This window comes from Callorhinchus milii, unplaced genomic scaffold (assembly GCF_018977255.1).
Source record: "Callorhinchus milii isolate IMCB2004 unplaced genomic scaffold, IMCB_Cmil_1.0 Scaffold16, whole genome shotgun sequence".
Classification (NCBI taxonomy): Eukaryota; Metazoa; Chordata; class Chondrichthyes; order Chimaeriformes; family Callorhinchidae; genus Callorhinchus; species Callorhinchus milii.
Genome location: NW_024704757.1, coordinates 7,584,321 through 7,602,344, shown reverse-complemented (window position 1 = coordinate 7,602,344; position 18,024 = coordinate 7,584,321). Strand labels below are relative to the sequence as shown.

The 18,024-nt window shown below is 49.2% G+C and overlaps 2 protein-coding genes across 2 annotated transcripts; both read left to right on the top strand.

Moving 5' to 3' along the window:
* The first annotated feature begins 1,870 nt into the window (after positions 1–1,870).
* Positions 1,871–5,399, top strand: LOC121850269 (carbohydrate sulfotransferase 12-like). The gene is made up of 2 exons (XM_042341122.1): positions 1,871–2,097; positions 4,243–5,399. Exon 2 carries the CDS (start codon positions 4,304–4,306, stop codon positions 5,318–5,320), a length of 1,017 nt encoding a protein of 338 aa, XP_042197056.1. The 5' UTR covers positions 1,871–2,097; positions 4,243–4,303; the 3' UTR covers positions 5,321–5,399.
* A 6,330-nt stretch (positions 5,400–11,729) lies between these two features.
* Positions 11,730–15,382, top strand: LOC121850267 (carbohydrate sulfotransferase 12-like). The gene is made up of 2 exons (XM_042341105.1): positions 11,730–11,956; positions 14,089–15,382. The coding sequence occupies exon 2, from the start codon at positions 14,150–14,152 to the stop codon at positions 15,164–15,166; it is 1,017 nt and encodes a 338-aa protein (XP_042197039.1). The 5' UTR covers positions 11,730–11,956; positions 14,089–14,149; the 3' UTR covers positions 15,167–15,382.
* The last annotated feature ends 2,642 nt before the right edge of the window (positions 15,383–18,024 follow it).

Genomic DNA, 18,024 nt, shown 5'->3' with positions numbered 1-18,024 from the left:
GAGAAAGTGGCCAACACTTCTCCATATAAGGGCTCATTTATGGCAGTTTGTGTATACATTGCTTGTTTTGCTTGCATGCAAAAAGGCAGCATCTCCACTTCAAAAAAAAATGAAGCGCTTTCATATATTCTAATGTCATAGGTGCAACAACAACAAGATTACATTTGTATAGTGCCTCTCATATCGGGAGGACATGCCAAGGTGCTGGACAGTGCACAGCATTTCAGAAATATAAGGTTATTATCTTATTGTTGTGAGTCACCAGTTTCAGAGAACTCCCAGGAAAAATCACACTATCTCTATCCTCTGAGGGATAGCCACACATTGATGAGCAAATGTTTGATGGATGATTTTGAGAGAGGTTTGGTGAGTAATGTTGTAAAACCTAAGTGTGTGAATGCACTGCCACCAATTCAACCCACAGTAACAGTAACCAACAAACAGCAACTCTCCCAGGAGTAGGCGTGAAGCTTCAGCAGTAAATACTGAGAACTCTTAATATAAAACCTCAATGATAAAAGCATACGCTCACAAACGCACACTCCAGGTAATGTTTGTTAACACTGCTGTCCAACTCTCAGAGGTGGAATGTCAATCTGGTTTGGATACTCAAGTCTGATGATGGCTTCCCAATGTGGACACATGTGTTGGGTGGGGGGGTGGAGGTGGCTGGAAACAGTGGAAGAAATAGATCTTAATGATAATATAATAGTCCTTGCATTCAATATTACGTCTCTATCACCTAAATAACCATTTTTTTAAAAAAAACGTGATTTTTAAGATCTTGTTCGTCAGCGAAGAGTGAAGAGATTGTGGATAAAATCGCTGCTACGTGGTCTTGGAGTTGTCACTCGGGAGAGCCAGAGACCCACTGCACCGCTCAGCAACACCACACCTCAAAGAGATGAATTGCTATCTTAATTATCCGGCTCTGTTGTAACAAAAAATACCTGTTTTTAACAAAAAAATACCGTGGCTTTTCCACTGAGAAGAAATGATTCAGGAATGTGTTGTGTCTGTGCCCCCCACTCCCCCCATTTGAAGGGTGGTGTCTCCCAAGCCCCACGCCTGGGGCTCTGGTGTCCAAACCCCCAGCCCCCAGCCCCCAATCCCAACCCCCAGCCCCCCATCCCAACCCCCAGCCCCCCATCCCAACCTCCAGCCCCCCATCCCAACCTCCAAACCCCAGCCTCCAACCCCCAGCCCCCCATCCCAACCTCCAACCCCCAGCCCCCCATCCCAACCCCAGCCCCCATCCCAACCTCCAGCCCCCAATCCCAACCTCCAACCCCAGATCCCAAACTCCAACCCCCAGCCTCCAATCCCAACCTCCAACCCCCAGCCCCCAATCCCAACCTCCAACCCTCAGCCTCCAATCTCCAGCCTCCAATCCCAACCCCCAGCCCCAACCACAAACGCACACTCCAGGTAATGTTTGTTAACACTGCTGTCCAACTCTCAGAGGTGGAAAGTCAATGTCAATCCCCAACCTCCAGCCCCACCTCCAACCCCAGCCCCCACCTCCAACCCCAGCCCCCACCTCCAACCCCCAGCCCCCACCTCCAACCCCCACCTCCCACCCCAGCCCCCACCTCCAACCCCCAGCCCCCACCTCCAACCCCAGCCCCCACCTCCAACCCCAGCCCCCACCTCCAACCCCAGCCCCACCTCCAACCTCCACCCCCACCTCCAACCCCCAGCCCCCAACCCCAGCCCCCACCTCCAACCCCAGCCCCCACCTCCAACCCCAGCCCCACCTCCAACCCCCAGCCCCCACCTCCAACCCCAGCCCCCACCTCCAACCTCCAGCCCCCAACCCCAACCTCCAGCCCCCACCCCCAGCCCCCAACCCTCAGCCCCAGCTCCAACCCTCAGGCTCAGCCTCCAATGCCAACCATCAGCTCCAGCCCAACCCACACTCCCCACTGACACAAGTAATCAGATAACATCCGGAATCCGCAGGTGGGAGAGGTATTGCCGCTCCCACTCAACACAATACCACGTCTATCACCCATTTGACGACAAACACAGTCACCATCTCCGGTTCCAGCGCCGCTCCCGATCCACACGGTTCAGTCCCGGTTTGAGATATTTCAGGTAATAAACAAAATAAATCTTTTACTCCCATCTGGTTTGGTTGTTGCTCGGTCGCGGCTGATCCATGGGCTCAGGTTGAGTTGCCAGGAAAGTGACGATCTCTTTCTTCCAAACGCTAACCTGAACTCGATGCTCTCCCAAAAGAATAAGACTTGTGTGTGTGTGTGTTTTTTAACCACAAAACAATGCAAATCCGGGTTGGAAGCTGCAGGTGATGTGTAACGAGTGAGACTTGTGAACTGTGAGAGTGGCAACAGGGAAAAGTTTCCAGAATAGAACAAATGACTACAATCCAAGCAGCCAGAGAGGTCCAGGCATGAGACTAAGTCTGAAGATCTCATTGCTTCCTTGGAAATATTTACTCAATCGAATGTAAATCTGATGCGAAATTGGTGAAAATGATCACGAAACGAAAGGGGAACGATTATCGTTCGATCTATTTTCACCAGAAATAGAAAGAGCAATTAACAATTTGGATTTATTACAGCAAATCAACCTTTTACCCTGGAGGAAATCTGCGTGACCTGTCCTCCCAATTTAACCATGTAATCATTCTGGTGAACCTGTGTTGCGCCCCCTCTGAGGTGCGGTGCCCAAAACTGATCACAGGCTCCAGATGAGGTCTGACCAAAGCTCTATATAGTTGAAGCATCAGTTCCTCTCCTTCATAATCCACCCGCCTTGAGATAAAGGCCAACATTTCATAAACTTTTGATAACTTTGTGTACCTGTTGAGCTTGTTTTTAGTGATTTGTATACGTGGACACCCAAATCCCTTTGCTTTTCCACAGTTTTTAATTTCTCCCCATTTAGAAAATATTCTATTTTGTCATTTTTGGATCCATAGTGGATGACTCACACCTTCCAAAATAAATTCCATCTGCCACAGTTTTGCGCACTCACTTAATCTGTCTAAATCCCTTGTAACTTCCTGCTCCCATCTCTAACAATTTACTGTGCCTCCTAACTTTGCCTTCTGCAAATTTGGATTTAAAACTCTCTCTTCTGTCATGTTGTGAAGTGACCTGCTCTGTAATAACAATAATAATAATTTCCTTGATAAGGTGCTTTATAAGTGCAATTTGTTGCTGTTAATTTATATATTTTTCTCTATCTCACTTGAACTCTCATCCATTGATACCTTATCACATCCTACAGATGCCTCAAAGCACTTCACAGAATATACTGTGAGCTTGTTTTTAGTTCTGGAGTCCTGTAGCTCAGTGGTTAATGCACTCACTTTGCAAGCGAGAGACCTGTATTTGATTCCCGGCAGGGCGATACCTTGGGCAAGTTTCCTTACTCCACATGCCTGATAATAATCCCTCAAAAATAACCAATAATAAATTGGTCATTTCAATCCACGACTGTTTGTGAGACATTGCTGTGCGCAATTGGCTGCCGCATTTCGCCCACAAATATACAGTCAGTTCACTTTACAGTCTATTCTATGAAGCGCTTTGAGACTTCTAGAAGATCTGAAAAGCGCTATATCAAATGTAAGGATTATTATATACTGCAAAGTGGATTGACTGTGTATTTTGTGGGCATAAGTAAACAGCAAAGTGATAGAGGAAGTTACAGTAAAGTGATAGAGGAGACTCATACCAATGCTCCCCATACAGTAGGAGCTGTTTGTCCACTGTTCCTGATGATTCGAGTTTTACTTCATGTGTCAGATATGTCATTTGTTGAGTCAGTCAATCCACAGTCAGCAACTATTTCTGTCCATCATATTCACAAATATGGGTGTCAATGGATGAGAGTTCAAGAGACATAGAGAGAAATGATACATTAACAAATAATTGCCCTTATATAGCACCTTTCAAGTCAGAAGGGCATCCCACGACGCTGGACAGTTGATGTTTTGCACCTCAGCTGGGGCTTGGATTAAGAAGGGTGGTGGGCAATGGGGCAGGAGTGGAAAGATGACCGAAGACATGGTGAAAGAGGAAGGCCTCGAGATGGACCTTGAAGGAGGAAAGGGGCAAGGCAAAGGGACTCCGGGAAGGGGTTGTAGGGAGTGGGGGCAGAGGGGTGTGAATTGGGATTATGGAGGCAATTGGATTGATGAAATCTACGGTGTTATTTGGGATATTTATCAGCTCCTATCAGCTCATGTGTCATTATGTTTTTGGTTTAAAGGTGGAAGAACTGTCCATTTGAAGATTTTGTCATTGGACGTATCATCTGATTAAGTGGAAAAATGCGACAAGTAAGATTCTGTCATTTCGGCTTCCTGGTCATTGTTATGCTGGCTATTCTATACTTGTTTCCAGGAAGGATGGGAGATATGCCCAAGAGTGCGATCTCAGATATTCATGCCTTCTACCTCAGAGTTGCCAGGTCCAAAGCCGCTCCAAGACAGGTGCAGGAAGAAAGGAGGAAAAGACTAGAGGATCTGTGCACAGATTCTGAATATAGCTTCCCAGGGAAAAGTCGCAACTTTACCAAAATTCCAAACAACGAGTTTAGGAATTTAATTGTAATCGACAAACTCAAGGTGATCTACTGTTTTGTTCCCAAAGTGGCCTGTACGCAGTGGAAGCGAGTCCTCTTTGTGCTGAATAACAATTTAGGATTTCACGAACCAGAAAGTATCAACCAAGATTTTGTCCATAATTACTTCACCAGACTGCAAAGAAAAGTAAACAGAGACACGGTTCTCAACAAGCTGAAGGATTACAAGAAGTTTCTATTTGTGCGAGATCCCTTTGTCAGGCTGATTTCTGCATTCCGAGATAAGATTGCACGTGTAAACAAAGTATTCTACCCTTATTCATTCAGGATGCTCAAGATGTATGGAAATATCTCCCACCCTCCCATTTCTGCTGAGAAAGCAGAAGAAGAGGGCGTCAAACCCACCTTCTCTCATTTTGTCCAGTATTTGTTGGATACCCAAACTGAGAAGGAGATTGCTTTTGATGACCACTGGCGCCAGATGTACCGGCTCTGTCACCCGTGTCATATCAAGTATGATTTTATTGGTAAATTAGAGACATTGGATGAAGACACCGCTTACTTGCTCCAACTCCTAAATGCAGAAAAATATTTTGAATTCCCATCCAAATATCCAAACCAAACAACCACCAGCTACGTGGAGCAATGGTTCAAGATCATTCCAAAACCTTGGAGGGAAAAGTTATATCAACTTTACAAACCTGACTTTACCCTCTTTGGTTACCCAAAGCCCATATATCTGTTCCCTGATGGAGAACAGTGACAGGAAACCTCTTAAAGGTACACACTTAGGTATACAAATGCTCAGATCCACATATGAACACATACATGTACATATATATATAGACATATACACACATTCACACACCTCTAAAACATTTGCACACACATAATCTCAAATCTTAATAAGAATGTTAGAATGGAAAAGAACTGCTGAAAGCTTTATTGGATAATAATAATAATATTCCTTGCATTTGATATAGCGCCTTATCATGTCTGCAAGTCTTGTTCACATTCAACTGTAGAAAAGTTGCTTCTAACAGTTTCTCCTCCAGCCCCCGCACTGTCACATCTGGCGTCCCCCAGGGCTCTGTCCTTGGCCCTCTCCTCTTTAATATCTACATGCTCCCCCTTGGTGATATCATCCGCAGACACGAGGTCAACTTCCATATGTATGTGGTTGACACCCAACTCTATCTCTCTGCCTCCACCCTCAACTCCAGGACCACTGATGTCCTGACAGACTGTCTGTCGGACATCAAGTCCTGGATGAGGGCAAATTTCCAACAGTTGAATGTGAACAAGACTGAGGCCCTCCTGATTGGCTCTCGCCAGCGCCTCAGCACCTCAGGCTCTGGCAGCATCAACCTCCATGGTTACACACTTCAACTCACCAAAGCCAGTCAGGAACCTCGGTGTCTTGTTCGACCCTCAACTGTCTTTTCTTCCCCACATCGAAGCCATGACCCGCTCTGCCTTCCCTCACCTCTGTAACATTGCTCGACTCCGCCACTACTGTTAGAATATGATATATGTAATGAAACGCTTTAAGGCAGAGCTGCATAAAATTGTAAACATTAAGTTGTTAATTTTGTTTATATGAATCAAAATTGAAAATGAACCCACACAAAGCTCAAATTCTGCATTCGGAGGTTAATTTCCTCAGAGTACATTTATCATCAGAAGGACGCTCCCCGGACTGCTACAAGGTTAATAATATTCAATGACTTCCCCTACCAGTGTGCAAAACAGCGCTACGATCGTTTCTTGGACTGGTTGGATATCAACGCTCTTTCAATCCTCAGTTTGCCAAACTAGCTAAACCTCTATACGAGTTACTCAAAAAGCATTCTGATGATCTCATCCAACTCTGGGAAGAAGTTCATACAACCTTCTTTGAACAGCTGAAAATGGTAGTTATGCAAGCGACATGTCTGGTGTACCCAGACCCTCATCAGTCCTTCCACTTGGAAGTTGCCGGAACAGCAGAAAGTCTAGCAGCAGTTTTATGCCAGGATGTTCAAGGGACCATTATGCCAGTCGCGTATGCTTCACAAATTTTAACTGGTGTGGAGAAACAGTACGAGCCTTGCGAGCGACATCTGCACGCTACCTTTTGGATGACCAATTTATTATTATTTTTTGAAGGAATTAAATCATGTGGTGCGGGCTTTATTATTGCAAATACTATCTCTGCTTTTGAACTCTTACTCTGAGGCATGTCACAGACTCTTTCCTCAGAACATGTTTGGTGCCAAATCGTTGCCTGTTTGATTCCAGTTTAGATTTCACTTCTCTTTTTTCATCTCCTCTGTAATCTGTTTAAACTATCACTCACAAAAAAAATTAAAATGTATTAACGGCTGTTTCAGCCAACCAGAATTCTTTGTTCATTTGATTATTTGGGGGAATTGGTTAAATACTGGATGGGAAATGACTTGAAATTGGAGATTAGGCAATGAAGGCCCGCCCGCCAATGGTGAAGCTGGCATGGCAGGGGATGTGATGCAGGCTGGAGCCCACAGACCGGGAGGAGCGGACAGGTTAGTAGCAATTTAGGAGGTCACAAAGGTAGGGAGGAGCGAAGCCATGGAGAGCTCTGAAGCTGAGGACCAGGATCTTGAACCATATCCTCTGTGTGATGGGAAGCCAGTGGAGTCGGGCGAGGATGGGGTGGCAGGGTCGCCAGAGCCTGGTGTGAAGAGTTCTGGATGATCTGCAGCCTATGGAGGGAGGAATTGGGGAGGCCGACAAGCAGGGAGTTTGCGTAGAGCCTGGATGGTGATTAATGTGTGGATGAGGGTCTTGGCGGCCGGGGGTGAGAGACAATGGCGGAACCATTTGTATAGCACTTTTCACGTTGAATGGACGTACCACGCACTAACCCAGTACCATAATAATCCCTATATTTGATAAGGCGCCTCATCACGTCTTCGAGACGTCTCGAAGCGCGTCACAGAATGTACTGTAAAGCGAATTGACCGTATATTTTTTGGGGCTATTATCATAGTTAATATATATTTTATACAAAACCAGCAGCAGAAATAGGGATTACAATTTAACAAGTTGGACTGAAATAATCAAATCATTTACATTTTTTAAACCAAAAGGGTCTTGAGCGACATTCGACGGTTCATTGGATGAACCCATTACATTGCGTGTCTTCCAAAATATTTGTCACATGTAGCCAGAGTGACATCACATACACTACAACTCCCAGACTCCTTCAGACCCACCTTCTCCGCATGCGCACAGTTAGGAAGCGGCGAGGAGACGGAAAGACAACGACTCCCAGTAGCGGATGGGGGGGGGGGGTCAGGCAGAGCTGGTTCGACGCATGCGTACTCGCGGTACGCATGCGTCGAACCAACCCCCAGCCCCCCATCCCAACCCCCAGCCCCCCATCCCAACCCCCAGCCCCCCATCCCAACCCCCAGCCCCCATCCCAACCTCCAACCCCCCATCCCAACCCCCAGCCCCATCCAACCCAACCCCATCCAACCCCCAGCCCCCCATCCCCCAACCCCCAGCCCCCCATCCCAACCCCCAGCCCCCATCCCAACCCCAGCCCCCATCCCAACCCCCAGCCCCCATCCCAACTCCAACCCCCAGCCCCCATCCCAACCCCCAGCCCCCCATCCCAACCCCCAGCCCCCCATCCCAACCTCCAACCCCCAGCCCCCATCCCAACCCCCAGCCCCCATTCCAACCCCCAGCCCCCCATCCCAACCTCCAACCCCCAGCCCCCCATCCCAACCCCCAGCCCCCATCCCAACCTCCAACCCCCAGCCCCCATCCCAACCCCCAGCCCCCCATCCCAACCCCCCCATCCCAACTCCCAGCCCCAGCCCAACCTCCAACCCCCCATCCCAACCGACAGCCCCCCATCTCAACCACCAACCCCCCATCCCAACCTCCAACCCCAGCCCCCATCCCAAACCCCAGCCCCCCATCCCAACCCCCAGCCCCCCATCCCAACCCCCAGCCCCCCATCCCAACCTCCAACCCCCATCCTAACCTCCAACCACCAGCCCCCATCCCAACCCCCAGCCCCCATCCCAACCTCCAACCCCCAGCCCTCCATCCCAACCCCCAGCGCCCCATCCCAACCTCCAACCCCCATTCCAACCACCAGCCCCCCATCCCAACCTCCAAACCCCCAGCCTCCAAACCCCAGCCCCCAATCCCAACCTCCAACCACCAGCCCCCAATCCCAACCTCCAGCGCCCCATCCCAACCTCCAACCCCCAGCCCCCCATCCCAACACCCAACCACCAGCCCCCACCCCAACCCCCTACCAACCTCCAACCCCCAGCCTCCAACCACCAGCCCCCATCCCAACCTCCAACCCCCAGCCCCCATCTCAACCTCCAACCCCCCCCAGCCTCCAACCGCCCCCAGCCTCCAACCCCCCCCAGCCTCCAACCCCCAGCCCCCCATCCCAACCTCCAGCCCCCAATCCCAACCCCCAGCCCCCATTCCAACCCCCAGCCCCCAACCCAACCTCCAACCACCAGCCCCCCATCCCAACCTCCAACCACCAGCCCCCCATCCCAACCTCCAACCCCCAGCCCCCATCCCAACCTCCAACCCCAGCCCCCCATCCCAACCTCCAACCCCCAGCCTCCAACCCCCAGCCCCCCATCCCAACCCCCAGCCCCCAATCCCAACCCCAGCCCCCATCCCAACCTCCCAACACCCAGCCTCCAATCCCAACCTCGAATCCCCAGCCCCCCATCCCAACCCCCAGCCTCCAATCCCAACCTCCAACCCCCAGCCCCCCATCCCAACCTCCAACCCCCAGCCCCCCATTCCAACCTCCAACCTCCAACCCCCAGCCCCCCATCCCAACCCCCAGCCCCCCATCCCAACCTCCAACCCACCATCCCAACCTCCAACCCCCAGCCCCCCATCCCAACCCCATCCCAACCTCCAGCCCCCAACCTCCAACCCCCAGCCTCCAATCCCAACCTCCAACCCCCAGCCCCCAATCCCAACCTCCAACCCCTGATCCCAACCTCCAACCCTCAGCCTCCAATCCCCAGCCTCCAACCCCCCATCCGAACCTCCAACACCCAGCCTCCAATCCCAACCTCCAATCCCAGCCCCCCATCCCAACCTCCAGCCCCCAACCCCAACCTCCAACCCCCAGCCTCCAATCCCAACCTCCAACCCCCAGCCCCCAATCCCAACCTCCAACCCCAGATCCCAACCTCCAACCCTCAGCCTCCAATCCCCAGCCTCCAATCCCAACCCCCAGCCCCAACCACAAACGCACACTCCAGGTAATGTTTGTTAACACTGCTGTCCAACTCTCAGAGGTGGAATGTCAATCTGGTTTGGATACTCAAGTCTGATGATGGCTTCCCAATGTGGACACATGTGTTGGGGGGGGGTGGAGGTGGCTGGAAACAGTGGAAGAAATAGATCTTAATGATAATATAATAGTCCTTGCATTCAATATTACGTCTCTATCACCTAAATAACCATTTTTTAAAAAAAACGTGATTTTTAAGATCTTGTTCGTCAGCGAAGAGTGAAGAGATTGTGGATAAAATCGCTGCTACGTGGTCTTGGAGTTGTCACTCGGGAGAGCCAGAGACCCACTGCACCGCTCAGCAACACCACACCTCAAAGAGATGAATTGCTATCTTAATTATCCGGCTCTGTTGTAACAAAAAATACCTGTTTTTAACAAAAAAATACTGTGGATTTTCCACTGAGAAGAAACGATTCAGGAATGTGTTGTGCCTGTGCCGCCCACTCCACCCATTTGAAGGGTGATGTCTCCCAAGCCCCACGCCTGGGGCTCTGGTGTCCAAACCCCCAACCCCCAGCCCCCTATCCCAACCTCCAACCCCCAGCCCCCCATCCCAACCTCCAGCCCCAATCCCAACCTCCAACCCCAGATCCCAACCTCCAACCCTCAGCCTCCAATCCCCAACCTCCAGCCTCCAATCCCAACCCCCAGCCCCAACCACAAACGCACACTCCAGGTAATGTTTGTTAACACTGCTGTCCAACTCTCAGAGGTGGAATGTCAATGTCAATCCCCAACCTCCAGCCCCCACCTCCAACCTCCAGCCCCCACCTCCAACCCCAGCCCCACCTCCAACCTCCAGCCCCCACCTCCAACCCCCAGCCCCCAACCTCCAACCTCCAGCCCCCAACCTCCAGCCCCCAACCTCCACCTCCAACCTCCAGCCCCCAACCTCCAACCCCAATCTCCAGCCCCCAACCTCCAACCTCCAGCCCCCAACCTCCAGCCCCCACCCCAACCTCCAGCCCCCAACCTCCAGCCCCCAACCTCCACCTCCAACCTCCAGCCCCACCTCCAACCTCCAGCCCCCAACCTCCAACCCCCACCTCCAACCTCCAGCCCCCAACCTCCAGCCCCCAACCTCCAGCCCCACCTCCAACCTCCAGCCCCCACCTCCAACCCCAATCTCCAGCCCCCACCTCCAACCTCCAGCCCCCAATCTCCAGCCCCCACCTCCAACCTCCAGCCCCCAACCCCAGCCCCCACCTCCAGCCCCCACCTCCAACATCCAGCCCCCAGCCCCCACCTCCAACCTCCAGCCCCCAACCTCCAGCCCCAACCTCCAACCTCCAGCCCAGCCTCAACCTCCAGCCCCAACCTCCACCCTCAACCTCCAGCCCCAGCCTCAACCTCCAGCCCCCAATCTCCAGCCCCCACCAACCTCCAGCCCCAACCTCCAGCCCCCACCTCCAACCTCCAGCCCCCAACCTCCAGCCCCCACCCCAACCTCCAGCCCCCACCTCCAACCTCCAGCCCCCAACCTCCAACCTCCAGCCCCCAATCTCCAGCTCCAACCTCCAGCCCCCAATCTCCAGCCCCCACCTCCAACCTCCAGCCCCCAACCCCCAGCCCCCACCTCCAACCTCCAGCCCCCAATCTCCAGCCCCCACCTCCAACCTGCAGCCCCAACCTCCAGCCCCCACCTCCAACCTCCAGCCCCCACCTCCAACCTCCAGCCCCCAATCTCCAGCCCCAACTTCCAGCCCCCAATCTCCAGCCCCCACCTCCAACCTCCAGCCCCCAACCCCAGCCCCCACCTCCAACCTCCAGCCCCCAACCCCCAGCTCCACCTCCAGCCCCCAGCCCCCACCTCCAGCCCCCAGCCCCCCACCCCCAACCCTCAGCTCCAACCCTCAGGCTCAGCCTCCAATGCCAACCATCAGCTCCAGCCCAACCCACACTCCCCACTGACACAAGTAATCAGATAACATCCGGAATCCGCAGGTGGGAGAGGTATTGCCGCTCCCACTCAACACAATACCACGTCTATCACCCATTTGACGACAAACACAGTCACCATCTCCGGTTCCAGCGCCGCTCCCGATCCACACGGTTCAGTCCCGGTTTGAGATATTTCAGGTAATAAACAAAATAAATCTTTTACTCCCATCTGGTTTGGTTGTTGCTCGGTCGCGGCTGATCCATGGGCTCAGGTTGAGTTGCCAGGAAAGTGACGATCTCTTTCTTCCAAACGCTAACCTGAACTCGATGCTCTCCCAAAAGAATAAGACTTGTGTGTGTGTGTGTGTGTTTTTTAACCACAAAACAATGCAAATCCGGGTTGGAAGCTGCAGGTGATGTGTAACGAGTGAGACTTGTGAACTGTGAGAGTGGCAACAGGGAAAAGTTTCCAGAATAGAACAAATGACTACAATCCAAGCAGCCAGAGAGGTCCAGGCATGAGACTAAGTCTGAAGATCTCATTGCTTCCTTGGAAATATTTACTCAATCGAATGTAAATCTGATGCGAAATTGGTGAAAATGATCACGAAACGAAAGGGGAACGATTATCGTTCGATCTATTTTCACCAGAAATAGAAAGAGCAATTAACAATTTGGATTTATTACAGCAAATCAACCTTCAACCCTGGAGGAAATTGCGCAACCCGTCCTCCCAATTTAACCATGTAATCATTCTGGTGAATCTGAGGTGCGGTGTCCAAAACTGATCACAGGCTCCAGATGAGGTCTGACCAAAGCTCTATATAGTTGAAGCATCAGTTCCTCTCCTTCATAATCCACCCCCCTTGAGATAAAGGCCAACATTTCATAAACTTTTGATAACTTTGTGTACCTGTTGAGCTTGTTTTTAGTGATTTGTATACGTGGACACCCAAATCCCTTTGCTTTTCCACAGTTTTTAATTTCTCCCCATTTAGAAAATATTCTATTTTGTCATTTTTGGATCCATAGTGGATGACTCACACCTTCCAAAATAAATTCCATCTGCCACAGTTTTGCGCACTCACTTAATCTGTCTAAATCCCTTGTAACTTCCTGCTCCCATCTCTAACAATTTACTGTGCCTCCTAACTTTGCCTTCTGCAAATTTGGATTTAAAACTTTCTATTCTGTCATGTTGTCAAGTGACCTGCTCTGTAATAACAATAATAATAATTTCCTTGATAAGGTGCTTTATAAGTGCAATTTGTTGCTGTTAATTTATATATTTTTCTCTATCTCACTTGAACTCTCATCCATTGATACCTTATCACATCCTACAGATGCCTCAAAGCACTTCACAGAATATACCTGTGAGCTTGTTTTTAGTTCTGGAGTCCTGTAGCTCAGTGGTTAGTGCACTCATTTGCAAGCGAGAGACCTGTATTTGATTCCCGGCAGGGCGATACCTTGGGCAAGTTTCCTTACTCCACATGCCTGATAATAATCCCTCAAAAATAACCAATAATAAATTGGTCATTTCAATCCACGACTGTTTGTGAGACATTGCTGTGCGCAATTGGCTGCCGCATTTCGCCCACAAATATACAGTCAGTTCACTTTACAGTCTATTCTATGAAGCGCTTTGAGACTTCTAGAAGATCTGAAAAGCGCTATATCAAATGCAAGGATTATTATATACTGCAAAGTGGATTGACTGTGTATTTTGTGGGCATAAGTAAACAGCAAAGTGATAGAGGAAGTTACAGTAAAGTGATAGAGGAGACTCATACCAATGCTCCCCATACAGTAGGAGCTGTTTGTCCACTGTTCCTGATGATTCGAGTTTTACTTCATGTGTCAGATATGTCATTTGTTGAGTCAGTCAATCCACAGTCAGCAACTATTTCTGTCCATCATATTCACAAATATGGGTGTCAATGGATGAGAGTTCAAGAGACATAGAGAGAAATGATACATTAACAAATAATTGCCCTTATATAGCACCTTTCAAGTCAGAAGGGCATCCCACGACGCTGGACAGTTGATGTTTTGCACCTCAGCTGGGGCTTGGATTAAGAAGGGTGGTGGGCAATGGGGCAGGAGTGGAAAGATGACCGAAGACATGGTGAAAGAGGAAGGCCTCGAGATGGACCTTGAAGGAGGAAAGGGGCAAGGCAAAGGGACTCCGGGAAGGGGTTGTAGGGAGTGGGGGCAGAGGGGTGTGAATTGGGATTATGGAGGCAATTGGATTGATGAAATCTACGGTGTTATTTGGGATATTTATCAGCTCCTATCAGCTCATGTGTCATTATGTTTTTGGTTTAAAGGTGGAAGAACTGTCCATTTGAAGATTTTGTCATTGGACGTATCATCTGATTAAGTGGAAAAATGCGACAAGTAAGATTCTGTCATTTCGGCTTCCTGGTCATTGTTATGCTGGCTATTCTATACTTGTTTCCAGGAAGGATGGGAGATATGCCCAAGAGTGCGATCTCAGATATTCATGCCTTCTACCTCAGAGTTGCCAGGTCCAAAGCCGCTCCAAGACAGGTGCAGGAAGAAAGGAGGAAAAGACTAGAGGATCTGTGCACAGATTCTGAATATAGCTTCCCAGGGAAAAGTCGCAACTTTACCAAAATTCCAAACAAAGAGTTTAGGAATTTAATTGTAATCGACAAACTCAAGGTGATCTACTGTTTTGTTCCCAAAGTGGCCTGTACGCAGTGGAAGCGAGTCCTCTTTGTGCTGAATAACAATTTAGGATTTCACGAACCAGAAAGTATCAACCAAGATTTTGTCCATAATTACTTCACCAGACTGCAAAGAAAAGTAAACAGAGACACGGTTCTCAACAAGCTGAAGGATTACAAGAAGTTTCTATTTGTGCGAGATCCCTTTGTCAGGCTGATTTCTGCATTCCGAGATAAGATTGCACGTGTAAACAAAGTATTCTACCCTTATTCATTCAGGATGCTCAAGATGTATGGAAATATCTCCCACCCTCCCATTTCTGCTGAGAAAGCAGAAGAAGAGGGCGTCAAACCCACCTTCTCTCATTTTGTCCAGTATTTGTTGGATACCCAAACTGAGAAGGAGATTGCTTTTGATGACCACTGGCGCCAGATGTACCGGCTCTGTCACCCGTGTCATATCAAGTATGATTTTATTGGTAAATTAGAGACATTGGATGAAGACACCGCTTACTTGCTCCAACTCCTAAATGCAGAAAAATATTTTGAATTCCCATCCAAATATCCAAACCAAACAACCACCAGCTACGTGGAGCAATGGTTCAAGATCATTCCAAAACCTTGGAGGGAAAAGTTATATCAACTTTACAAACCTGACTTTACCCTCTTTGGTTACCCAAAGCCCATATATCTGTTCCCTGATGGAGAACAGTGACAGGAAACCTCTTAAAGGTACACACTTAGGTATACAAATGCTCAGATCCACATATGAACACATACATGTACATATATATATAGACACATACACACATTCACACACGTTATTACCTCTAAAACATTTGCACACACATTATAATCTCAAATCTTAATAAGAATGTTAGAATGGAAAAGAACTGCTGAAAGCTTTATTGGATAATAATAATAATAATAATATTCCTTGCATTTGATATAGCGCCTTATCATGTCTGCAAGTCTTGTTCACATTCAACTGTAGAAAAGTTGCTTCTAACAGTTTCTCCTCCAGCCCCCGCACTGTCACATCTGGCGTCCCCCAGGGCTCTGTCCTTGGCCCTCTCCTCTTTAATATCTATATGCTCCCCCTTGGTGATATCATCCGCAGACACGAGGTCAACTTCCATATGTATGTGGTTGACACCCAACTCTATCTCTCTGCCTCCACCCTCAACTCCGGGACCACTGATGTCCTGACAGACTGTCTGTCGGACATCAAGTCCTGGATGAGGGCAAATTTCCAACAGTTGAATGTGAACAAGACTGAGGCTCTCCTGATTGGCTCTCGCCAGCGCCTCAGCACCTCAGGCTCTGGCAGCATCAACCTCCATGGTTACACACTTCAACTCACCAAAGCCAGTCAGGAACCTCGGTGTCTTGTTCGACCCTCAACTGTCTTTTCTTCCCCACATCGAAGCCATGACCCGCTCTGCCTTCCCTCACCTCTGTAACATTGCTCGACTCCGCCACTACTGTTAGAATATGATATATGTAATGAAACGCTTTAAGGCAGAGCTGCATAAAATTGTAAACATTAAGTTGTTAATTTTGTTTATATGAATCAAAATTGAAAATGAACCCACACAAAGCTCAAATTCTGCATTCGGAGGTTAATTTCCTCAGAGTACATTTATCATCAGAAGGACGCTCCCCGGACTGCTACAAGGTTAATAATATTCAATGACTTCCCCTACCAGTGTGCAAAACAGCGCTACGATCGTTTCTTGGACTGGTTGGATATCAACGCTCTTTCAATCCTCAGTTTGCCAAACTAGCTAAACCTCTATACGAGTTACTCAAAAAGCATTCTGATGATCTCATCCAACTCTGGGAAGAAGTTCATACAACCTTCTTTGAACAGCTGAAAATGGTAGTTATGCAAGCGACATGTCTGGTGTACCCAGACCCTCATCAGTCCTTCCACTTGGAAGTTGCCGGAACAGCAGAAAGTCTAGCAGCAGTTTTATGCCAGGATGTTCAAGGGACCATTATGCCAGTCGCGTATGCTTCACAAATTTTAACTGGTGTGGAGAAACAGTACGAGCCTTGCGAGCGACATCTGCACGCTACCTTTTGGATGACCAATTTATTATTATTTTTTGAAGGAATTAAATCATGTGGTGCGGGCTTTATTATTGCAAATACTATCTCTGCTTTTGAACTCTTACTCTGAGGCATGTCACAGACTCTTTCCTCAGAACATGTTTGGTGCCAAATCGTTGCCTGTTTGATTCCAGTTTAGATTTCACTTCTCTTTTTTCATCTCCTCTGTAATCTGTTTAAACTATCACTCACAAAAAAATTAAAATGTATTAACGGCTGTTTCAGCCAACCAGAATTCTTTGTTCATTTGATTATTTGGGGGAATTGGTTAAATACTGGATGGGAAATGACTTGAAATTGGAGATTAGGCAATGAAGGCCCGCCCGCCAATGGTGAAGCTGGCATGGCAGGGGATGTGATGCAGGCTGGAGCCCACAGACCGGGAGGGAGCGGACAGGTTAGCAGCAATTTAGGAGGTCACAAAGGTAGGGAGGAGCGAAGCCATGGAGAGCTCTGAAGCTGAGGACCAGGATCTTGAACCATATCCTCTGTGTGATGGGAAGCCAGTGGAGTCGGGCGAGGATGGGGTGGCAGGGTCGCCAGAGCCTGGTGTGAAGAGTTCTGGATGATCTGCAGTCTATGGAGGGAGGAATTGGGGAGGCCGACAAGCAGGGAGTTTGCGTAGAGCCTGGATGGTGATTAATGTGTGGATGAGGGTCTTGGCGGCCGGGGGTGAGAGACAATGGCGGAACCATTTGTATAGCACTTTTCACATTGGATGGACGTACCACGCACTAACCCAGTACCATAATAATCCCTATATTTGATAAGGCGCCTCATCACGTCTTCGAGACGTCTCGAAGCGCGTCACAGAATGTACTGTAAAACGAATTGACCGTATATTTTTTGGGGCTATTATCATAGTTAATATATATTTTATACAAAACCAGCAGCAGAAATAGGGATTACAATTTAACAAGTTGGACTGAAATAATCAAATCATTTACATTTTTTAAACCAAAAGGGGCTTGAGCGACATTCGACGGCTCATTGGATGAACCCATTACATTGCGTGTCTTCCAAAATATTTGTCACATGTAGCCAGAGTGACATCACATACACTACAACTCCCAGACTCCTTCAGACCCACCTTCTCCGCATGCGCACAGTTAGGAAGCGGCGAGGAGACGGAAAGACAACGACTCCCAGTAGCGGATGGGGGGGGGGGGTCAGGCAGAGCTGGTTCGACGCATGCGTACTCGCGGTTTGGGCGCCCTGACCGTGACCCCCGGCGGGCGCCCCCACCCTCCCACACTCCCGCCAATCAGAAAGGCCGATCATTGCTGGGTCGGTGCCGGCGGCAGCCGCCAACCAATGGGGAGCGGCGTTGCTATCTGGCGCTCCGGTAGTGGGAGGGAGGGCTGCAGCCATCTCGCGTTGTCAGGGACTGAACGAGGCCGAAGCTGTGGCGGCGGCTGAGCGGCTCCTCTGTGCTTCAGCTCTTCATTAGCCACTTTA

Excerpts from the sequence above, each read along its gene's own strand:
- LOC121850267 (XM_042341105.1), top strand. The coding sequence starts at position 14,150 with ATGCGACAAGTAAGATTCTGTCATTTCGGCTTCCTGGTCATTGTTATG.
- LOC121850269 (XM_042341122.1), top strand. The coding sequence starts at position 4,304 with ATGCGACAAGTAAGATTCTGTCATTTCGGCTTCCTGGTCATTGTTATG.